At 39.3% G+C, this 26,841-nt stretch overlaps 2 protein-coding genes across 7 annotated transcripts in view; one reads left to right on the forward strand and one right to left on the reverse strand.

The window, feature by feature from the left end:
* The window catches only part of LOC307029905 (sex comb on midleg-like protein 2), a 35,765-nt gene extending 17,769 nt beyond the window's left edge, over positions 1 to 17,996 (reverse strand). For 4 of the 6 annotated variants that reach the window (XM_079666017.1, XM_079666015.1, XM_079666014.1 and 1 more), the window contains exons 1-5: positions 17,905 to 17,996; positions 17,020 to 17,085; positions 16,803 to 16,871; positions 16,572 to 16,642; positions 692 to 926 (exon numbers count right to left, since the gene is read on the reverse strand). In XM_079666017.1, the coding sequence (XP_079522143.1) occupies positions 692 to 926; positions 16,572 to 16,642; positions 16,803 to 16,871; positions 17,020 to 17,041 (397 nt within the window). In that variant the 5' untranslated portion in view covers positions 17,042 to 17,085; positions 17,905 to 17,996. Of the gene's footprint in view, positions 1 to 691; positions 927 to 16,571; positions 16,643 to 16,802; positions 16,884 to 17,017; positions 17,086 to 17,860 lie in introns of all 6 variants that reach the window. The other 2 variants (XM_079666016.1, XM_079666013.1) reach the window with 2 other exon arrangements.
* Positions 17,997 to 19,750: 1,754 nt separating this feature from the next.
* Positions 19,751 to 26,841, forward strand: part of LOC307022574 (cyclin-dependent kinase-like 5) — a 47,714-nt gene continuing 40,623 nt past the window's right edge. Inside the window, exons 1-3 of the mRNA XM_079655409.1 lie at positions 19,751 to 19,922; positions 21,162 to 21,582; positions 24,146 to 24,180. Coding sequence (XP_079511535.1) covers positions 21,519 to 21,582; positions 24,146 to 24,180 — 99 coding nt within the window. The 5' untranslated portion in view covers positions 19,751 to 19,922; positions 21,162 to 21,518. The remainder of the gene's footprint in view (positions 19,923 to 21,161; positions 21,583 to 24,145; positions 24,181 to 26,841) is intronic.

Consider the following 26,841-nt stretch of genomic DNA (forward strand, 5'->3'; position numbering starts at 1 on the left):
GAGGACATTCATACATGTATCATAATAATAAACAGTATTTACCCAGGGGGGGGGGCTGCAGCATGTCTCTATATAATAATAATAATACACGGGGGGGGCTGCAGCATGTCTCTATATAATAATAATAATACACGGGGGGGGCTGCAGCATGTCTCTATATAATAATAATACCCAGAGGGGGCTGCAGCATGTCTCTATATAATAATAATAATACCCAGGGGGGGGCTGCAGCATTTCTCTATATAATAATAATAATACCTAGGGGGGGCTGCAGCACGTCTCTATATAATAATAATAATACCTAGGGGGGGCTGCAGCATGTCTCTATATAATAATAATAATAATACCCAGGGGGGGCTGCAGCATTTCTCTATATAATAATAATAATACCTAGGGGGGGCTGCAGCATGTCTCTATATAATAATAATAATAATACCCAGGGGGGGCTGCAGCATTTCTCTATATAATAATAATAATACCTAGGGGGGGCTGCAGCATGTCTCTATATAATAATAATACCCAGGGGGGGCTGCAGCATTTCTCTATATAATAATAATAATACCCAGGGGGGGCTGCAGCACGTCTCTATATAATAATAATAATACCCAGGGGGGGCTGCAGCATGTCTCTATATAATAATAATAATACCCAGGGGGGGCTGCAGCATTTCTCTATATAATAATAATAATACCCAGGGGGGGCTGCAGCATGTCCCCGTTCTTCTCGCAGCTTCCGATTGGCTGGATGTCGGACGAGTCCACAAGTCTCCAGAAGTCGTTGGAGTTGTCGCTGCCGTCGAGTCGGAGTCGCAGCCGGACCCCTGTGAGACCCATCACCGTGGCGATGCAGACAGACGTCGAGTTTCGGGGGTCCCGAGCCTCAAGTTTCATCCCCGTCTTAAAGTCATTAGAGGGGGGGACCCTGGCCTGAAGACACAGCAGAATATATCACTGTTTAGTACCAGTCTATCATCAGACTATCATCAGACTATCAGTCTATCATCAGTCTATCATCAGTCTATCATCAGTCTATCATCAGACTATCATCAGTCTATCATCAGACTATCAGTCTATCATCAGTCTATCATCAGACTATCATCAGTCTATCATCAGTCTATCATCAGACTATCATCAGACTATCATCAGACTATCATCAGTCTATCATCAGTCTATCATCAGACTATCATCAGTCTATCATCAGTCTATCATCAGACTATCATCAGACTATCATCAGTCTATCATCAGTCTATCATCAGTCTATCATCAGTCTATCATCAGTCTATCATCAGACTATCATCAGACTATCATCAGACTATCATCAGACTATCATCAGACTATCATCAGACTATCATCAGTCTATCATCAGTCTATCATCATTCTATCATCAGACTATCATCAGTCTATCATCAGACTATCATCAGACTATCATCAGACTATCATCAGTCTATCATCAGACTATCATCAGACTATCATCAGACTATCATCAGACTATCATCAGACTATCATCAGACTATCAGTCTATCATCAGTCTATCATCAGTCTATCATCAGACTATCATCAGTCTATCATCAGACTATCATCAGACTATCATCAGACTATCAGTCTATCATCAGTCTATCATCAGTCTATCATCAGACTATCATCAGACTATCATCAGACTATCATCAGACTATCATCAGTCTATCATCAGACTATCATCAGACTATCAGTCTATCATCAGTCTATCATCAGTCTATCATCAGTCTATCATCAGACTATCATCAGACTATCAGTCTATCATCAGACTGTCATCAGTCTATCATCAGTCTATCATCAGTCTATCATCAGACTATCATCAGACTATCATCAGATTATCATCAGACTATCATCAGTCTATCATCAGACTATCAGTCTATCATCAGACTATCAGTCTATCATCAGTCTATCATCAGTCTATCATCAGACTATCATCAGACTATCATCAGACTATCATCAGACTATCATCAGACTATCATCAGTCTATCATCAGACTATCATCAGACTATCAGTCTATCATCAGTCTATCATCAGACTATCATCAGACTATCATCAGACTATCATCAGTCTATCATCAGACTATCATCAGACTATCAGTCTATCATCAGACTATCATCAGACTATCATCAGTCTATCAGTCTATCATCAGACTATCATCAGACTATCATTCTATCATCAGACTATCATCAGACTATCATCAGTCTATCAGTCTATCATCAGACTATCATCAGTCTATCAGTCTATCATCAGACTATCATCAGACTATCATTCTATCATCAGTCTATCATCAGACTATCATCAGTCTATCATCAGTCTATCATCAGTCTATCATCAGACTATCATCAGTCTATCATCAGTCTATCATCAGTCTATCATCAGACTATCATCAGACTATCATCAGACTATCAGTCTATCATCAGTCTATCATCAGACTATCATCAGTCTATCATCAGACTATCATTCTATCATCAGACTATCATCAGACTATCATCAGTCTATCAGTCTATCATCAGACTATCATCAGTCTATCAGTCTATCATCAGACTATCATCAGACTATCAGTCTATCATCAGTCTATCATCAGTCTATCATCAGACTATCATTCTATCATCAGACTATCATCAGACTATCATCAGTCTATCAGTCTATCATCAGACTATCATCAGACTATCAGTCTATCATCAGACTATCATCAGACTATCATCAGACTATCATTCTATCATCAGACTATCATCAGACTATCATCAGTCTATCAGTCTATCATCAGACTATCATCAGTCTATCAGTCTATCATCAGACTATCATCAGACTATCAGTCTATCATCAGTCTATCATCAGACTATCATCAGTCTATCATCAGTCTATCATCAGACTATCATCAGACTATCATCAGACTATCAGTCTATCATCAGTCTATCATCAGACTATCATCAGTCTATCATCAGTCTATCATCAGACTATCATCAGACTATCATCAGACTATCATCAGACTATCATCAGACTATCATCAGTCTATCATCAGACTATCATCAGACTATCAGTCTATCATCAGACTATCATCAGACTATCATCAGTCTATCAGTCTATCATCAGACTATCATCAGACTATCATTCTATCATCAGTCTATCATCAGACTATCATCAGTCTATCATCAGTCTATCATCAGACTATCATCAGTCTATCATCAGACTATCATCAGACTATCAGTCTATCATCAGACTATCATCAGACTATCATCAGTCTATCAGTCTATCATCAGACTATCATCAGACTATCATTCTATCATCAGACTATCATCAGACTATCATCAGACTATCATCAGTCTATCATCAGACTGTCAGTCTATCATCAGACTATCAGTCTATCATCAGTCTATCATCAGACTATCATCAGACTATCATTCTATCATCAGACTATCATCAGACTATCATCAGTCTATCAGTTTATCATCAGACTATCATCAGACTATCAGTCTATCATCAGTCTATCATCAGACTATCATCAGACTATCATTCTATCATCAGACTATCATCAGACTATCATCAGACTATCATCAGTCTATCATCAGACTATCAGTCTATCATCAGACTATCAGTCTATCATCAGACTATCATCAGACTATCAGTCTATCATCAGACTATCATCAGACTATCAGTCTATCATCAGACTATCAGTCTATCATCAGACTATCATCAGACTATTATCAGAATATCATCAGACTATCATCAGACTATCATCAGACTATCATCAGTCTATCATCAGACTATCATCAGTCTATCATCAGTCTATCATCAGACTATCATCAGTCTATCATCAGACTATCATCAGTCTATCATCAGACTATCATCAGTCTATCATCAGACTATCATCAGTCTATCATCAGACTATCATCAGACTATCATCAGTCTATCATCAGACTATCATCAGACTATCATTCTATCATCAGACTATCATCAGACTATCATCAGACTATCATCAGTCTATCATCAGACTATCAGTCTATCATCAGACTATCAGTCTATCATCAGACTATCATCAGACTATCAGTCTATCATCAGACTATCATCAGACTATCAGTCTATCATCAGACTATCATCAGACTATCATCAGACTATTATCAGAATATCATCAGACTATCATCAGACTATCATCAGACTATCATCAGTCTATCATCAGACTATCATCAGTCTATCATCAGACTATCATCAGACGATCATCAGACTATCATCAGACTATCATCAGTCTATGATCAGACTATCATCAGACTATCATCAGTCCATCATCAGACTATCATCAGTCTATCATCAGTCTATCATCAGTCTATCATCAGACTATCATCAGACTATCATCAGTCTATCATCAGACTATCATCAGACTATCATCAGACTATCATCAGACTATCATCAGACTATCATCAGTCTATCATCAGACTATCATCAGACTATCATCAGACTATCAGTCTATCATCAGACTATCATCAGACTATCATCAGACTATCATCAGTCTATCATCAGACTATCATCAGTCTATCATCAGACTATCATCAGACTATCATCAGACTATCATCAGACTATCATCAGTCTATCATCACACTATCAGTCTATCATCAGTATATCATCAGACTATCATCAGTTTATCATCAGACTATCAGTCTATCATCAGACTATCATCAGACTATCATCAGTCTATCATCAGACTATCATCAGACTATCATCAGACTATCAGTCTATCATCAGTCTGTCATCAGACTATCATCAGTTTGTCATCAGACTATCAGTCTATCATCAGACTATCAGTCTATCATCAGTCTATCATCAGTCTATCATCAGTCTATCATCAGACTATCATCAGTCTATGATCAGACTATCATCAGTCTATCATCAGACTATCATCAGTCTATCATCAGACTATCATCAGTCTATCATCAGACTATCATCATACTATCATCCGTCTATCATCAGACTATCATCAGACTATCATCAGACTATCATCAGACTATCATTCTATCATCAGACTATCATCAGACTATCATCAGACTATCATCAGTCTATCATCAGACTATCAGTCTATCATCAGACTATCATCAGACTATCAGTCTATCATCAGACTATCATCAGACTATCATCAGACTATTATCAGAATATCATCAGACTATCATCAGACTATCATCAGACTATCATCAGTCTATCATCAGACTATCATCAGTCTATCATCAGACTATCATCAGACGATCATCAGACTATCATCAGACTATCATCAGTCTATGATCAGACTATCATCAGACTATCATCAGTCTATCATCAGACTATCATCAGTCTATCATCAGACTATCATCAGTCTATCATCAGTCTATCATCAGACTATCATCAGACTATCATCAGACTATCATCAGTCTATCATCAGACTATCATCAGACTATCATCAGACTATCAGACTATCATCAGACTATCAGACTATCATCAGACTATCATCAGACTATCATCAGACTATCAGTCTATCATCAGACTATCATCAGACTATCATCAGACTATCATCAGACTATCATCAGTCTATCATCAGACTATCATCAGTCTATCATCAGACTATCATCAGACTATCATCAGACTATCATCAGACTATCATCAGTCTATCATCACACTATCAGTCTATCATCAGTATATCATCAGACTATCATCAGTTTATCATCAGACTATCAGTCTATCATCAGACTATCAGTCTATCATCAGACTATCATCAGACTATCATCAGACTATCAGTCTATCATCAGACTATCAGTCTATCATCAGACTATCATCAGACTATCATCAGTCTATCATCAGTCTATCATCAGACTATCATCAGACTATCATCAGACTATCAGTCTATCATCAGTCTGTCATCAGACTATCATCAGTTTATCATCAGACTATCAGTCTATCATCAGACTATCAGTCTATCATCAGACTATCATCAGACTATCATCAGTCTATCATCAGTCTATCATCAGACTATCATCAGACTATCAGTCTATCATCAGTCTGTCATCAGACTATCATCAGTTTGTCATCAGACTATCAGTCTATCATCAGACTATCAGTCTATCATCAGTCTATCATCAGTCTATCATCAGACTATCATCAGACTATCATCAGACTATCAGTCTATCATCAGTCTATCATCAGTCTATCATCAGACTATCATCAGACTATCATCAGACTATCATCAGTCTATCATCAGACTATCATCAGACTATCAGTCTATCATCAGACTATCATCAGACTATCATCAGTCTATCAGTCTATCATCAGACTATCATCAGACTATCATCAGTCTATCAGTCTATCATCAGTCTATCATCAGTCTATCATCAGTCTATCATCAGTCTATCATCAGACTATCATCAGACTATCAGTCTATCATCAGACTATCATCAGACTATCATCAGTCTATCAGTCTATCATCAGTCTATCATCAGTCTATCATCAGTCTATCATCAGTCTATCATCAGACTATCATCAGTCTATCATCAGACTATCATCAGACTATCAGTCTATCATCAGACTATCATCAGACTATCATCAGTCTATCAGTCTATCAGTCTATCATCAGACTATCATCAGACTATCATCAGACTATCATCAGACTATCATCAGACTATCATTCTATCATCAGACTATCATCAGACTATCATCAGACTATCATCAGTCTATCATCAGACTATCAGTCTATCATCAGACTATCAGTCTATCATCAGACTATCATCAGACTATCAGTCTATCATCAGACTATCATCAGACTATCAGTCTATCATCAGACTATCATCAGACTATTATCAGAATATCATCAGACTATCATCAGACTATCATCAGACTATCATCAGTCTATCATCAGACTATCATCAGTCTATCATCAGTCTATCATCAGACTATCATCAGACGATCATCAGACTATCATCAGTCTATGATCAGACTATCATCAGTCTATCATCAGACTATCATCACTCTATCATCAGACTATCATCAGTCTATCATCAGACTATCATCAGACTATCATCAGACTATCATCAGACTATCATTCTATCATCAGACTATCATCAGTCTATCATCAGACTATCAGTCTATCATCAGACTATCAGTCTATCATCAGACTATCATCAGACTATCAGTCTATCATCAGACTATCATCAGACTATCAGTCTATCATCAGACTATCATCAGACTATCATCAGACTATTATCAGAATATCATCAGACTATCATCAGACTATCATCAGACTATCATCAGACTATCAGTCTATCATCAGACTATCATCAGACTATCATCAGACTATCATCAGACTATCATTCTATCATCAGACTATCATCAGTCTATCATCAGACTATCAGTCTATCATCAGACTATCAGTCTATCATCAGACTATCATCAGACTATCAGTCTATCATCAGACTATCATCAGACTATCAGTCTATCATCAGACTATCATCAGACTATCATCAGACTATTATCAGAATATCATCAGACTATCATCAGACTATCATCAGACTATCATCAGACTATCATCAGACTATCAGTCTATCATCAGACTATCATCAGACTATCATCAGACTATCATCAGACTATCATCAGTCTATCATCAGACTATCATCAGTCTATCATCAGACTATCATCAGACTATCATCAGACTATCATCAGTCTATCATCAGACTATCAGTCTATCATCAGTATATCATCAGACTATCATCAGTTTATCATCAGACTATCAGTTTATCATCAGACTATCAGTCTATCATCAGACTATCAGTCTATCATCAGACTATCATCAGACTATCATCAGTCTATCATCAGACTATCATCAGACTATCAGTCTATCATCAGTCTGTCATCAGACTATCATCAGACTATCATCAGACTATCATCAGTCTATCATCAGACTATCAGACTATCATCAGTCTATCATCAGACTATCAGTCTATCATCAGTCTATCATCAGATTATCATCAGTCTATCATCAGACTATCAGACTATCATCAGTCTATCATCAGACTATCAGTCTATCATCAGGCTATCATCAGACTATCATCAGACTATCATCAGACTATCATCAGACTATCAGTCTATCATCAGTCTATCATCAGACTATCATCAGACTATCAGTCTATCATCAGTCTATCATCAGACTATCATCAGACTATCATCAGACTATCAGTCTATCATCAGTCTATCATCAGACTATCATCAGACTATCATCAGACTATCATCAGACTATCAGTCTATCATCAGTCTATCATCAGACTATCATCAGTCTATCATCAGTCTATCATCAGACTATCAGTCTATCATCAGTCTATCATCAGACTATCATCAGACTATCATCAGACTATCATCAGACTATCAGTCTATCATCAGACTATCATCAGTCTATCATCAGTCTATCATCAGACTATCAGTCTATCATCAGTCTATCATCAGACTATCATCAGACTATCATCAGACTATCATCAGTCTATCATCAGACTATCATCAGACTATCATCAGTCTATCATCAGTCTATCATCAGACTATCATCAGTCTATCAGACTATCATCAGTCTATCATCAGTCTATCATCAGACTATCATCAGACTATCAGTCTATCATCAGTCTATCATCAGACTATCATCAGACTATCATCAGACTATCATCAGACTATCAGTCTATCATCAGTCTATCATCAGACTATCATCAGTCTATCATCAGTCTATCATCAGTCTATCATCAGACTATCAGTCTATCATCAGTCTATCATCAGACTATCATCAGACTATCATCAGACTATCATCAGTCTATCATCAGACTATCATCAGACTATCATCAGTCTATCATCAGTCTATCATCAGACTATCATCAGACTATCATCAGACTATCATCAGACTATCATCAGTCTATCAGACTATCATCAGTCTATCATCAGACTATCATCAGACTATCAGTCTATCATCAGACTATCAGACTATCATCAGTCTATCATCAGACTATCATCAGACTATCATCAGTCTATGATCAGACTATCATCAGACTATCATCAGTCTATCATCAGACTATCATCAGTCTATCATCAGACTATCATCAGTCTATCATCAGACTATCATCAGACTATCATCAGACTATCATCAGTCTATCATCAGACTGTCATCAGACTATCATCAGACTATCATCAGTTTGTCATCAGACTATCAGACTATCATCAGACTATCAGTCTATCATCAGACTATCATCAGACTATCATCAGTCTATCATCAGACTATCATCAGACTATCATCAGACTATCAGTCTATCATCAGTCTGTCATCAAACTATCATCAGTTTGTCATCAGACTATCAGTCTATCATCAGACTATCAGTCTATCATCAGTCTATCATCAGTCTATCATCAGTCTATCATCAGACTATCATCAGACTATCATCAGACTATCAGTCTATCATCAGTCTATCATCAGTCTATCATCAGACTATCATCAGACTATCATCAGACTATCATCAGTCTATCATCAGACTATCATCAGACTATCAGTCTATCATCAGACTATCATCAGTCTATCAGTCTATCATCAGACTATCATCAGACTATCATCAGTCTATCAGTCTATCATCAGTCTATCATCAGTCTATCATCAGTCTATCATCAGTCTATCATCAGACTATCATCAGTCTATCATCAGACTATCATCAGACTATCAGTCTATCATCAGACTATCATCAGACTATCATCAGACTATCATCAGACTATCATCAGACTATCATTCTATCATCAGACTATCATCAGACTATCATCAGACTATCATCAGTCTATCATCAGACTATCAGTCTATCATCAGACTATCAGTCTATCATCAGTCTATCATCAGACTATCAGTCTATCATCAGACTATCATCAGACTATCAGTCTATCATCAGACTATCATCAGACTATTATCAGAATATCATCAGACTATCATCAGACTATCATCAGACTATCATCAGTCTATCATCAGACTATCATCAGTCTATCATCAGACTATCATCAGACGATCATCAGACTATCATCAGTCTATGATCAGACTATCATCAGTCTATCATCAGACTATCATCAGTCTATCATCAGGCTATCATCAGTCTATCATCAGACTATCATCAGACTATCATCAGACTATCATTCTATCATCAGACTATCATCAGTCTATCATCAGACTATCAGTCTATCATCAGACTATCATCAGACTATCAGTCTATCATCAGACTATCATCAGACTATCAGTCTATCATCAGACTATCATCAGACTATCATCAGACTATTATCAGAATATCATCAGACTATCATCAGACTATCATCAGACTATCATCAGTCTATCATCAGACTATCATCAGTCTATCATCAGACTATCATCAGACGATCATCCGACTATCATCAGACTATCATCAGACTATCATCAGACTATCATCAGTCTATCATCAGTCTATCATCAGACTATCATCAGACTATCATCAGTCTATCATCAGACTATCATCAGACTATCATCAGACTATCATCAGACTATCATCAGTCTATCATCAGTCTATCATCAGACTATCATCAGACTATCATCAGGCTATCATCAGACTATCATCAGACTATCAGTCTATCATCAGTCTATCATCAGACTATCATCAGACTATCATCAGTCTATCATCAGACTATCATCAGACTATCATCAGACTATCATCAGTCTATCATCAGACTATCATCAGTCTATCATCAGACTATCATCAGACTATCATCAGACTATCATCAGACTATCAGTCTATCATCAGTCTATCATCAGACTATCATCAGACTATCATCAGTCTATCATCAGACTATCATCAGACTATCATCAGACTATCAGTCTATCATCAGTATATCATCAGACTATCATCAGTTTATCATCAGACTATCAGACTATCATCAGACTATCATCAGACTATCATCAGTCTATCATCAGACTATCAGACTATCATCAGTCTATCATCAGACTATCATCAGACTATCATCAGTTTATCATCAGACTATCATCAGACTATCATCAGGCTATCAGTCTATCATCAGTCTATCAGTCTATCATCAGACTATCAGTCTATCATCAGACTATCAGTCTATCATCAGTCTATCATCAGACTATCATCAGACTTTCATCAGTCTATCATCAGACTATCAGACTATCATCAGTCTATCATCAGACTATCAGTCTATCATCAGGCTATCATCAGACTATCATCAGACTATCATCAGACTATCATCAGACTATCATCAGGCTATCAGTCTATCATCAGTCTATCATCAGACTATCATCAGTCTATCATCAGTCTATCATCAGACTATCAGTCTATCATCAGACTATCAGTCTATCATCAGTCTATCATCAGTCTATCATCAGTCTATCATCAGACTATCATCAGACTATCATCAGTCTATCATCAGTCTATCATCAGACTATCATCAGACTGTCATCCAACTATCATCAGACTATCATCAGACTATCATCAGACTATCATCAGTCTATCATCAGACTATCATCAGACTATCATCCGACTATCATCAGACTATCGTCAGACTATCGTCAGACTATCGTCAGTCTATCATCCGACTATCATCAGACTATCATCAGACTATCATCAGACTATCATCAGTCTATCATCAGTCTATCATCAGACTATCATCAGACTATCATCAGTCTATCATCAGACTATCATCAGACTATCATCCGACTATCATCAGACTATCATCCGACTATCATCCGACTATCATCAGTCTATCATCAGACTATCATCAGACTATCATCAGACTATCAGACTATCATCAGACTATCATTAGACTATCATCAGACTATCATCAGACTATCATCAGACTATCATCAGACTATCAGTCTATCATCAGACTATCATCAGACTATCATCAGTCTATCATCATACTATCAGACTATCATCAGTCTATCATCAGACTATCAGTCTATCATCAGGCTATCATCAGACTATCATCAGACTATCATCAGACTATCATCAGGCTATCAGTCTATCATCAGTCTATCATCAGTCTATCATCAGTCTATCAGTCTATCATCAGACTATCATCAGACTATCATCAGACTATCATCAGACTATCATCAGTCTATCATCAGACTATCATCAGACTATCATCAGTCTATCATCAGACTATCATCCGACTATCATCAGACTATCATCAGACTATCATCAAACTATCATCAGTCTATCATCAGTCTATCATCAGACTATCATCAGACTATCATCAGACTATCATCAGACTATCATCAGACTATCATCAGACTATCATCAGTCTATCATCAGACTATCATCAGTCTATCATCCGACTATCATCAGACTATCATCAGACTATCATCAGACTATCATCAGTCTATCATCAGACTATCATCAGAATAGCAGTCTATCATCAAACTATCATCAGACTATCATCAGTCTATCATCAGACTATCATCAGACTATCATCAGACTATCATCAGACTATCATCAGTCTATCATCAGACTATCATCAGTATATCATCAGACTATCATCAGTCTATCATCAGACTATCATCAGACTATCATCAGACTATCATCAGACTATCATCAGACTATCAGTCTATCATCAGTCTATCATCAGACTATCATCAGTCTATCATCAGACTATCAGTCTATCATCAGACTATCATCAGACTATCATCAGTCTATCATCAGACTATCATCAGTCTATCATCAGACTATCATCAGTCTATCATCAGACTATCATCAGACTAGCAGTCTATCATCAAACTATCATCAGACTATCATCAGTCTATCATCAGACTATCATCAGACTATCATCAGACTATCATCAGACTAGCAGTCTATCATCAGTATATCATCAGACTATCATCAGTCTATCATCAGACTATCATCAGACTATCAGTCTATCATCAGTCTATCATCAGACTATCATCAGTCTATCATCAGACTATCAGTCTATCATCAGACTATCAGTCTATCATCAGACTATCATCAGACTATCATCAGTCTATCATCAGACTATCATCAGTCTATCATCAGACTATCATCAGACTATCATCAGTCTATCATCAGACTATCAGTCTATCATCAGTCTATCATCAGACTATCATCAGACTATCATCAGACTATCAGACTATCATCAGACTATCATCAGTCTATCATCAGACTATCATCAGACTATCATCAGACTATCATCAGTCTATCATCAGTCTATCATCAGACTATCATCAGACTACCACCAGACTATCATCAGACTATCATCAGTCTATCATCAGTCTATCATCAGTCTATCATCAGACTATCATCAGTCTATCATCAGACTATCAGTCTATCATCAGACTATCATCAGACTATCAGTCTATCATCAGTCTATCATCATACTATCATCAGTCTATCATCAGACTATCATCAGACTATCAGTCTATCATCAGACTATCAGTCTATCATCAGTCTATCATCATACTATCATCAGTCTATCATCAGACTATCATCAGACTACCACCAGACTATCATCAGACTATCATCAGTCTATCATCAGTCTATCATCAGTCTATCATCAGTCTATCATCAGACTATCAGTCTATCATCAGACTATCATCAGACTATCAGTCTATCATCAGTCTATCATCATACTATCATCAGTCTATCATCAGTCTATCATCAGACTATCATCAGACTATCAGTCTATCATCAGTCTATCATCATACGATCATCAGTCTATCATCAGACTATCATCAGACTATCAGTCTATCATCAGTCTATCAGTCTATCATCATACTATCATCAGTCTATCATCAGTCTATCATCAGACTATCATCAGTCTATCATCAGACTATCATCAGTCTATCATCAGTCTATCATCAGTCTATCATCAGACTATCATCAGACTATCATCAGTCTATCATCAGACCATCATCAGACTATCATCAGTCTATCATCAAACTATCAGTCTATCATCAGTCTATCAGTCTATCATCATACTATCATCAGACTATCATCAGACTATCATCAGTCTATCATCAGTCTATCATCAGACTATCATCAGACTATCATCAGACTATCATCAGACTATCATCAGACTATCATCAGACTATCATCAGACTATCATCAGACTATCATCAGTCTATCATCAGACTATCATCAGTCTATCATCAGTCTATCATCAGACTATCATCAGACTATCATCAGACTATCATCAGACTATCATCAGTCTATCATCAGTCTATCATCAGTCTATCATCATACTATCATCAGTCTATCATCAGTCTATCATCAGACTATCATCAGACTATCATCAGACTATCATCAGACTATCATCAGTCTATCATCAGACTATCATCATTCTATCATCAGATTATCATCAGACTATCAGTCTATCAGTCTATCATCAGACTATCAGTCTATCAGTCTATCATCAGACTATCAGTCTATCATCAGACTATCAGTCTATCATCAGACTATCATCAGACTATCATTCTATCAGTCTATCATCAGAATATCATCAGACTATCATCAGTCTATCATCAGACTATCATTAGTCTATCATCATACTATCATCAGTCTATCATCAGACTATCATCAGTCTATCATCAGACTATCAGTCTATCATCAGACTATCATCAAACTATCATCAGACTATCAGTCTATCATCAGACTATCATCAGACTATCATCAGTCTATCATCAGTCTATCATCAGACTATCATCAGACTATCATCAGACTATCATCAGACTATCATCAGTCTATCAGTCTATCATCAGACTATCATCAGACTATCATCAGACTATCATCAGAATATCATCAGACTATCATCAGTCTATCATCAGTCTATCATCAGACTATCATCAGTCTATCATCAGACTATCAGTCTATCATCAGTCTATCATCAGACTATCATCAGACTATCATCAGTCTATCATCAGTCTATCATCAGACTATCATCAGACTATCATCAGACTATCATCAGTCTATCATCAGTCTATCAGTCTATCATCGGTCTATCATTCAATCTATCATCAGTCTATCATCAGACTATCATCAGTCTATCATCAGTCTATCATCAGTCTATCATCAGTCTATCAGTCTATCATCAGTCTATCATCAGACTATCATCAGTCTATCATCAGACTATCATCAGACTATCATCAGACTATCATCAGTCTATCATCAGACTATCAGTCTATCATCAGACTATCATCAGTCTATCATCAGACTATCATCAGACTATCATCAGACTATCATCAGTCTATCAGTCTATCATCAGACTATCATCAGTCTATCAGTCTATCATCAGACTATCATCAGACTATCATCAGACTATCAGTCTATCATCAGACTATCATCAGTCTATCATCAGACTATCAGTCTATCATCAGTCTATCATCAGACTATCATCAGTCTATCATCAGACTATCATCAGACTATCATCAGACTATCAGTCTATCATCAGACTATCATCAGTCTATCAGTCTATCATCAGACTATCATCAGACTATCATCAGACTATCAGTCTATCATCAGACTATCATCAGTCTTTCATCAGACTATCAGTCTATCATCAGTCTATCATCAGACTATCATCAGATTATCATCAGACTATCATCAGTCTATCATCAGACTATCATCAGACTATCATCAGACTATCATCAGACTATCATCAGTCTATCATCAGACTATCATCAGACTATCATCAGACTATCATCAGTCTATCATCAGACTATCATCAGTCTATCATCAGACTATCATCAGACTATCATCAGACTATCATCAGACTATCATCAGTCTATCATCAGACTATCATCAGACTATCATCAGACTATCATCAGTCTATCAGTCTATCATCAGTCTATCATCAGACTATCATCAGTCTATCAGTCTATCATCAGACTATCATCAGACTATCATCAGACTATCATCAGTCTATCATCAGACTATCATCAGTCTATCATCAGACTATCATCAGTCTATCATCAGTCTATCATCAGTCTATCATCAGACTATCATCAGACTATCATCAGTCTATCATCAGACTATCATCAGACTATCATCAGACTATCAGTCTATCATCAGACTATCATCAGTCTATCATCAGACTATCAGTCTATCATCAGTCTATCATCAGACTATCATCAGACTATCATCAGACTATCATCAGACTATCATCAGTCTATCATCAGATTATCATCAGTCTATCATCAGACTATCATCAGACTATCATCAGACTATCATCAGACTATCATCAGACTATCATCAGACTATCATCAGTCTATCATCAGACTATCATCAGACTATCATCAAACTATCATCAGACTATCATCAGACTATCATCAGTCTATCATCAGACTATCATCAGTGTATCATCAGACTATCATCAGACTATCATCAGACTATCATCAGACTATCATCAGACTATCATCAGTCTATCATCAGACTATCATCAGTGTATCATCAGACTATCATCAGACTATCATCAGTCTATCATCAGTCTATGATCAGACTATCATCAGTCTATCAGCAGGTTTTTATGAGTTAATAAATGGAGCAGTACCTGTCTGAAGCAGGCGGGGGGGGCAGGTGTAGCAGACGTCTCCTTCAGGTATTCCTCCCAGCTGAAGGAATCTGAATCACACACAGATGGATGAAATCAAACCTGAAACATGTGGCTCTATGAAAGGGAAGTGGATCAGCCGATCTCCTTAAGAGCCAACGTTTCAGCCTCACTACTCGGCTCCTTAGGGCTCTCTGATAGAGAGATAATGACAGAAAATAAAATATTCACCTTTATTATTTGCAGGAGGCGTCAGAGGAAGCATTTTTCCTGCTTTCTCCTTCTTACCCTCCCTCTGATCTGAAATCACAAACCCATGGAAATACAAAACGTATGAATATCTCACATTTCTGAACAGGCAGGTAGAGATTACCCTCCCAGAATATATGTAATAAAAGGTGAAAGGAGCGTCTCTCAGGTGTTTGATGGAGAGATAATGAAGCCTCACCTTTCAGAGCCGTTTTCCCCATGATGACGACCAGCCTGACCAGCTGAGCCTCCCTGTAGATTTACTCTGGAAAGAACAATATATTTAAAATGAAATACATCACACACACAATTCATTTTTATTTACTCCGATACATCGACAGAGCCTGAACAGGTTTTATAATTTAAAACCCATTTGAAATTAATGTGTATTTAGAAACAGGAAGATGATGGATAATAAAATAAAGTCTTTATCACAGTTAGCATTAGTTATTACTCTGAGGCTTTTGATGAAGAAACATGCTCTTCTTTGGGTAAAAAAACAAACAGTTATTTGTCAAAGGGGCCAAAAGTTGAGATGTGCCCAAAATTAAATAGGAAATGTTATTTATTTGTATATATTTTTTGATCTCAGAATTCTTAGAAGAAAGTCTCAAAGAAATCTCAGAAATCGTTTTGTATTTAACTTTTGTTCCCCTCATCAGTGTCTCGCATGGCCCTCATCCCCTTCCGTAGTTTCTGTCTAAAAATCGTGAAATAATATTTCTATAATTCAGGTTTCTGTTAGCTAACCTGGTGACGTCACCTCTCACATGTTAGCAGCACATGTAGCTGTGATGCTAGTTGTTTACATTAAGAACAGCTGACATGTTGCTGATATGTTATACACATGTTATACACATGTTATACACTGTGCTCTCTACAGTGAAACAGAAACACGGCTCCAGGCAATAGACGGGCCCAATGTTGACAACTGATAGCGGCTAACACCTGGAGCTAGCCTGAGCTGCTTCTCTGAGGCGGTTTCTGACACTTTATCAAAGATATAAACACATAACCTGGTCCTTTATCTCTACACTAACCTTTCCTGCTTCTCCCTAAGCTTCACAATAAACAGGACACTCACTCTTTCCTCCGGATGAAGATCCTCTCTACTCGACAGCTGCCATTTTTCCGCTTCACGCTGTAATGTATTCCAAAGGATCGCGAGCAGAGGAAAACACAGAGCGAGCGTCCAATCGGATCTCACGATGCTCAGATCAACAGCCAATCGGGAGACGCTTTACTCTCGTCGACCAATCAGCGTGCGTCTGTGCTCCTCGGCGTGTCTTTGGGGATTCTGTAAAAGGAAGAGGAGTGAGACTTCTTTTCTTCTGCTCTTCTTCACGAGGCTCTCCTGATGAGGCTCGTGGACAAGAGATGGGTTGGTTGATGAAGAGGCTCCACGCGGATCAGTATAATGAGTCATGTGACCCAAACACCCTAACTTAATCAATATTTAACTAAGATAAGATAAGATAAAAGTACTTCTTCTACTTTTTGAGATATATTAACAACATTTTCAATTCATCTAAAATAAGAAAAAGCTCCATGTTGAGCAACTGACGTGAGACACCACATACTGATATACACCTGCACATCAGCAGGAGAGGACTCTTTAAAGTAGAGAGACTACATATGATATACACCTGAACATCAGGAGGAGAGGACTCTTTAAAGTAGAGACACTACATACTGATATACACCTGAACATCAGCAGGAGAGGACTCTTTAAAGTAGAGACACCACATACTGATATACACCTGCACATCAGCAGGAGAGGACTCTTTAAAGTAGAGAGACTACATATGATATACACCTGAACATCAGGAGGAGAGGACTCTTTAAAGTAGAGACACTACATACTGATATACACCTGAACATCAGCAGGAGAGGACTCTTTAAAGTAGAGACACTACTTACTGTTATACACCTGAACATCAGCAGGAGAGGACTCTTTAAAGTAGAGACACTACTTACTGATATACACCTGAACATCAGCAGGAGAGGACTCTTTAAAGTAGAGACACTACATACTGATATACATCTGAACATCAGCAGGAGAGGACTCTTTAAAGTAGAGACACTACATACTGATATACACCTGAACATCAGCAGGAGAGGACTCTTTAAAGTAGAGACACTACATACTGATATACACCTGAACATCAGCAGGAGAGGACTCTTTAAAGTAGAGACACTACATACTGATATACACCTGAACATCAGCAGGAGAGGACTCTTTAAAGTAGAGACACTACATACTGATATACATCTGAACATCAGCAGGAGAGGACTCTTTAAAGTAGAGACACTACATACTGATATACACCTGAACATCAGCAGGAGAGGACTCTTTAAAGTAGAGACACTACATACTGATATACACCTGAACATCAGCAGGAGAGGACTCTTTAAAGTAGAGACACTACATACTGATATACACCTGAACATCAGCAGGAGATGACTCTTTAAAGTAGAGACAATACATACTGATATACACCTGAACATCAGCAGGAGAGGACTCTTTAAAGTAGAGACACTACATACTGATATACACCTGAACATCAGCTGGAGAAGAATTTTTTCCTTATGAAGTGCACACTGTGGGATATAAAACATATACTAAATATACAAATGTAGTCTGTAAAACATCCAGAGAACTGATATATGAACAGGGCTTGTTTAAAGTGATCCTCCTGAACGCGGGGTGTGATCTAGTGAATTATGTAATTGAGAAATTAGAACAATAATAATACCCCCCCCCCCCCCTCCAACGAAACAGACCGCAACACAGTATACACCCCGCCCCCGTTGTGCCGTCCAGCTCTCTGATTGGCCCAAACTTAGGGGGTGTTGGAATAAACAAGTCTTTGCAGCGCTCTGATTGGCTGCAGGAACGCCACTCAGCCTGTTGCCATGGAGACAGTGTTCCTGCTGCTGCATGAAGATCCCTCCGCGGGTGGGTGGCGAGCTCCATTCCTCCACCACAGCCGGAGAGGACTCTATATCTTTATCTTTACTTCATTTTAATCTTCTTCACGCTGAGGGATGATCACATTTCCACCGGAAGATCAAGAGGACCCTCCCCCTCCCCAGCTGCAGGTCAGGTTCAGGTGTTTCAGTTTTTATTACTTCATTTCACCTCCACAAGCATCAGCTGCAGGGTGCTCAAAACAGCCATCTGTGTGTGTGCGTGCGTGCGTGTGTGTGTGTGTGTGTGTGTGTGTTTGTGTGTGTGTGTGTGAGCTGAGGAGGTGAGGAGGTGAGAGGTTTCCACAGTGAAGCAACAGGAAGTGTGTGTGACATATATTTAGTTATTTAACTCATCTGTCAGGGACCCCCCCCCCCCCCCCCCCTTGGATGTTTTCTGTTTCTGTGTTACTGATCTGTTTTACTGGTAATAATCAGTCAGGTGTGTGTGTGTGTGTGTGTGTGTGTGTGTGTGTGTGTGTGTGTGTGTGTGTGTGTGTGTGTGTGTGTGTGTGTGTGTGTGGAATGATGATGATAGAGGAGTGTGTGAAGGTGTGTATTCTCAGTGCATTACCACGCATGAGTCACTGTTGGTGGATCTGAGTCGTCCACACAGCTACACTCTGAGGCTCTTCACTGCCAGCAGGCAACAGAACGACAAACATCACAACCTCTAAACTAACACTATATTTAAAAATGAAATGTGCAATTGACTAAATAAATATATATAAAAACATGATGATTCACAGACTCAAATGACGTACAATTACTACTTAATATCTTTATTTTAACACTTTTGAGAATGTGCAAAAATAATTAATGTAAAAAAGACTATATGTTATAAATCTGTAAGTATTAATGAAGGTATTAATTATTACTGTTTACTGACGACAGAAATGTCATTTAATTAATCCAACCCATTGAAAAGCTTTCCACTACATCATCCTATATATTCATTTGAGTATATGGTGTATTCATACTGTGATCTCCCTCTGTTTAATGTGTCCTACACATACTCGTATATTCATACTATGATCGCCCTCTGTACAATGTGTACTACATATACTCGAATGGTAGTATTCATACTATGATCGCCCTCTGTACAATGTGTACTACATATACTCGAATGGTAGTATTCATACTGTGATCACCCTCTGTACAATGTGTACTACATATACTCGAATGGTAGTATTCATACTATGATCGCCCTCTGTACAATGTGTACTACATATACTCGAATGGTAGTATTCATACTGTGATCACCCTCTGTACAATGTGTACTACATATACTCGAATGGTAGTATTCATACTGTGATCACCCTCTGCATAATGTGTGCTACTTTATATAAAGGTATGTACCTGTGTGTGCAGGTGAAGGCGGGCCCTCAGGTATGAAGAGGACTTCATGTGGTGAAGCCGGTGTTTGGCCCTCGGGGGCCCCCCCCTCCATCTGAACCCCCCCCCCTACTACTGACCCCAACTTCCAGCTGATCCCACCCCCCCTCCAGCTGACCCCTCTCCAGCTGATCCCACCTCCCCTCCATCTGAACCCCCCCCTCCAGCTGACCCCCCCTCCATCTGAACCCCCCCTCCAGCTGATCCCACCTCCCCTCCATCTGAAGCCCCCCCTCCAGCTGATCCCACCTCCCCTCCATCTGAAGCCCCCCCCATCCAGGTCGCCCTTCCAGCTATCCCCCCCCCCACTCCACATTAGCAGCTTCCCTCTGGATGAAGAGCCCCTCCCTCGGTGATGTGATGAATAAATTTGAAGTCCTTGGGATCGTGGGGGAAGGTGAGTTCAGACCATACCTTTATATATATTTATTCACAACTTAATGAGGTCAAGCTGATTTATTAACAGCAATGTAAACAGTGAAAGAGGTAAGGACTGTGACCGCTCTGTGCTGTTGGGGAAATGAAGAGGTGCATTATGGGTTTGTAGTTTTATCGTAGTAATACTCACCTGCCTCTGAATGTGTCTCTCTGCTGGACACAGAGGCTGCTAACGTTAACGATTGAAAGTGTGTGTGTGTTGTCAGTTGGCTCTAGTTATCTGGATCCAACTCTATAGATCTTTCCTCTGTGTGGGGGTCAGTCAATACTTCCTCACGACAGGCTCTCTGTCCATTCAGACAATGTGAAAACCTCAGAGGCCTGTACGACGAAGCCGGTTCAACATAAGCTGGATATCTCTACCCGGTTTACCTAATCCAAAACAAAAGCTCTCTCGCTAAGCGGTCCTACGATGCTGGTTATCAACTCGTTAACTCAATCCAGCCGTGTCCTATCTAGTTAGGTCAGTGCTTCTCAAAGTGTGGTCCGCGGACCACTGGTAGTCCGTGAGCACCCCCTAGTGGTCCGTGAGTATATTAGTAAAATATCACATTTGAAATAAATAAATATATTTCAGTTTTCCGTACTCTTGGGGGTAATATCTCCGTAATGGAGCGAGGTTAACTTTCACTTTCGATTGCATGATATAGCCCAGCACAAGACCTTATGGAGTTCGGTCAGGCATGGGCAAACTAAGGCCCGCGGGCCATATACGGCCCGTTGGGCTTTTGAATCCGGCCCGCCGAATATTGGTACAAAATTGTCCAAATTATAGTAAAGACCGCATTCATTTTGACTTTTTCCTGCAAGACCCGGCATTTCAGTTGATCCCACTAGATGGCGCACTCTAGACACAATTTACCTTTGCTGTAGTCTGGTCTATTCTCTCAGCTGGCCCCACTCGGCAACCCGGCAAGATCGGCGAATACAAGTAGTAACAAGCAGCAGCGCTGAGCAAAGTGACTAGAACGCGACCACACACTCATAAAAACACTTAAATAAAGTCAGGCAACACTAACCAGGCTTAGTGTGATTCTGTTTATTTGACCTTACTTTAATGACCATCCGTTCACTGTTATTGACCATTAGAGGCAGACGCTTTCCTGTTGTTTTGTATTATTGCAACGATCGGATGGAATCAATAAATGGGCTACATGTGGCCATCACAAGTCAAATCATAACGAAAACTACGCCGGTAAATTATGCGTGTAGAAAATGGCTTATGCCACAATATGATAGCAACAAGTAGTCAAGATAGTCTGATTAGCTAACATCCCCTGTAGAATGCCAGAGACACGTTCATAACAGCGTTGTGATGCCGAACAGCTTTCAGACTAAAACACATTCACTGATGGGGATGGGGGATATTTACCAGCTGCTTGTGTGTGACAGTCAGACAGTGAAGACTTTACAGCGGCCGCTGCCGCGAGTTAACGGGAGAATAAACTCCGGTAGGCGAGCAGCACTGCAGCGGGCGGTAATGCAGCTGAACCACATTAATAAACAATACACCACGGCACTCTGGAGAAAGGTAAAAGGTAGGAGAAGTAGTACTTTAATTTAATCTGGCTTCGTATAATTAAAAACTACCCAACGCAGTCCTCTATTGATGTTGTTGTGAGCGGTGTTGCGGAGACAATCAGCGACGTAAAACTCTGTGCGGGTCATAAGAAGGCACGTAAACGGTTACATCATGACGCAAACGATGACGCAATAATTCACCTTTTAACCTAATTCACCTTTGAACCTGCATCTGTAACAATGAGTGGACCATAGACTGTATATAGGAATGGACCAAAGAAGAGTCAACATTGAGTGCCGAGTGTATAATGAGGAGTCGACAGCTAAATATTTTTTTACCGATCTGCTACTGGCCCGGCCCGTCTGTCAAATTTAAAACTCATAGTGGCCCCCGAGCCAAAAAGTTTGCCCACCCCTGAGTTAGGTGGTCCGCGAGTGTTTTTTGTATTTGTTAAGTGGTCCTTGGTATGAAAAAGTTTGAGAAACACTGAGTTAGGTGCACGTTCACGTGAAAGGGGCGGGGTTAGCAATATTTGACCAATCACAAACATGGAGAAGCGTACTGACAGCGCAGCGTCATACGTCCTGAATGAAAAGTCAACTATAATATCAGACAAATATGACGACGTTAAACTTTAAACATCCATGACTTAAACACTTTCTCCAGGATCAAAGCCACATAGCTGCACCTGCAAGGTGAATACAGCTGGTAACAGAACAAGTGTTTGAATGCGTACATGAACAGGTTTATGATATCACTGCCCCGTCTAAGACACCATCTGACTTTCATTACATTTGACTCGAGTGTTTCCTCAACTTAATGTGTTGCTTAAAATAATACTTCTGCATACAGTATGTGACACTGTGAGTGTTGCACGGCCAGATACGGCTCAGCTGACTCAGATAAATAAATATGATACATTATGATGTGATATGATGTGATATGATGTGATATGAGGGTTAGGGTTATTTTAATGTAAACTATGTGTTTGTGTCTGCAGGAGCCTATGGAGTCGTTCTGAAGTGCCGACACAAGGTAAGACCTCACACATTATCACTTTCTGTTTTTTGCATATGGGCCTTTTCATTTGTGTTTTGCAGCTGTTTTGGTCTGGACGTTGTGGTGCGGTTGCTCAGTTCTGTCAACCAATTCTTCGTTTAAATAAAGATGCAGATTGCACCGGGCTACAGAGCTTTACGTTTTCCCTGTAATATATCAGTTTGATGTTAGCATGGAGCATCAGGGAGTCAGAGAGCTACAGCTGATGAAGCGTGTGTGTGTGTGTGTGTGTGTGTGTGTGTGTGTGTGTGTGTGTGTGTGTGTGTGTGTGTGTGTGTCAGTGTTTGTCAGTGTGTGTGTGTATTCAGGACGTTGGTCTTGCTTCAGCTCCTCCCTCTCTTAATTACCAATCCTTCCTGCATCATTATGAGATGATCAGTTAAAGGCTTTCTGCCCACGCTCATCAGCAGGAAACTTCCAATAGGAGCTCTGCATGTGTCGGGGGCACTCTATACCCATAAACACACACTTTACATTAAACCATTTAATTCAAGCAAACTGAAAATATACGCACATGAAAACACATAAGATGATGTGAGGCGGACGAGAGAAGAGAAACAATGAAAACACAGTTTAATAAAACGATTATCAAACAGGAGCAAAAGCTCTCACACCATCGTACCGCCATGAAGATATGCTTTAAAGGGCTACCACACACACACACACACACACACACACACACACACACACACACACACACACACACACACACACACACACACACACACACACACACACACACACACACACACACACACACAAGCCCCCCCCCCACACACACAAAGCTGCAGCTGTGTGACGCTGGGTGTATTTTAAGGGATAATCACCATGTAGGGCAAATATAGAAAGCAGTGTGCATTCATTCATTTCTCCATGAGAATCTGAATGTGTTTCTGATGTCACACACACACACACACACACACACACACACACACACACACACACACACACACACACACACACACACACACACACACACACACACACACACACACACACACACACACACACACACTGTTAGACAATCAGAGGAGGTGGTGCTAACATTAAAACATCAAGAAGATATACAGATGATGAAGGGACATTTTCTGAAGAAATTTCTTATGGGAATGCTTTATGCTGAAAAGCTGACGCTAAACTGCTATGCTGAAATGTAATGTGTAAGAAGAAAGTGAAGAATTTAGATTGAAATGATACATGAACACTGGGGGCTTGAATGTGTGATGAGAGAAGAAAATAAAGTAAAAAGGCTTGGAAAAGCAGCAGAATATTTGAACTGCAAACTTTTGAACTAACTTGATGGTGAATGATCTGTCGCCATGCCAACGGCATTTGATGATACCCCATAATAAGCTTAGATGCCTTGATGGCTGCATCGTTACCAAACTTGTGAAGTTTTGGGCCATTTGTAGCATTTTCACTAAAGTTATGAGAAAACCGTTTTTCATAGTGAGCATTGTGTTGCCATGGCAACGGCATTTGAAGAAATCTCAAAACTGTCCCTCAGATGTCTTCACGGCTGGACTGTTAGCACACAAGTGAAGTTTGAGCACTTTTTGAACATTTTCATAGGAGTTATAGCGACATCGTCTTTTATGGCGAGGGATGCGTTTCCATGGAAACGGCATATGATGAAACCCCATAATTGACGTAGAGCTGTTGAGGGCTGGACCGTAAACCATTATCTGAAGTGTGGTTCTGTTTTTACCCTTTTCATAGGCGTTACGACAACATCGTGTTTTATGGCGAGGGATGCGTTTCCATGGAAACGGCATATGGTGAGATGTCAGATTTGAAGTAGAGGTGTTGAGGCATGGAGAGGTGATATACAGGTGAAGATTGTGGGACGACCGGACCGTGTCCTTTGGAACTACAGCGACATTGTGTTTTATGGCAAGGAATGCGTTTCCATGGCAACAACCTATGGTGAGATCACAGATTTGACGTAAAGCTGTCGAAGCATGGACCGGTGATATGCAAGCGAAGTTTGGGGGACGATCGGACCGTATCCATTGGAGTTACAGCGACATCGTGTTTTATGGCGAGGGATGCGTTTCCATGGAAACGGCATATTATAACACCCCATAATTGACGTAGACATGTTGAGGGCCGGACCGTTAACCATTATCTGAAGTTTGCTGCTCTGAGCATGTCAGTTGGAGTTATGACATCATCGTGTTCCATGACACAAGTGTTTATATTTGAGCTAACGACGTGTCCAGAGATCAAAGGTTTCCATGGTGATGTGCAGTATTCAGTGAGAGGAGAACGTTTTCATTGTTCTGAATGAGAAATAAACCTCTTACATGTGAACGTTTTGTTGAAGAACCGTAACAGATATCGGTGAAATTTCAAAGCGTGAAGCATGTCAAGGAAGATGAGCATCTGAAGTGTGCTTTTTGTGTACTTTCGGCTCAATAATGTGGCCTTTTTGGCAGATTAACTAAAGGTGTGCGGCTGCTGTGGTGGGGAAAGATGAGGCTGAAAATGGGGTTTAATGGAGACCTGTTGAACGTTTTTGTCACTTCATGCCCTCAAGAGGCATTTTGTTTAATTATTTTGCTTAATCATTTTTTATCTTTCAAGCTACGAGATGTTTTCCTACGTTTGTCATGAAAAATGATGTCTCAGGAATGT

This window comes from Notothenia rossii (genome assembly GCF_949606895.1).
Source record: "Notothenia rossii genome assembly, chromosome: 1".
Lineage (NCBI taxonomy): Eukaryota > Metazoa > Chordata > Actinopteri > Perciformes > Nototheniidae > Notothenia > Notothenia rossii.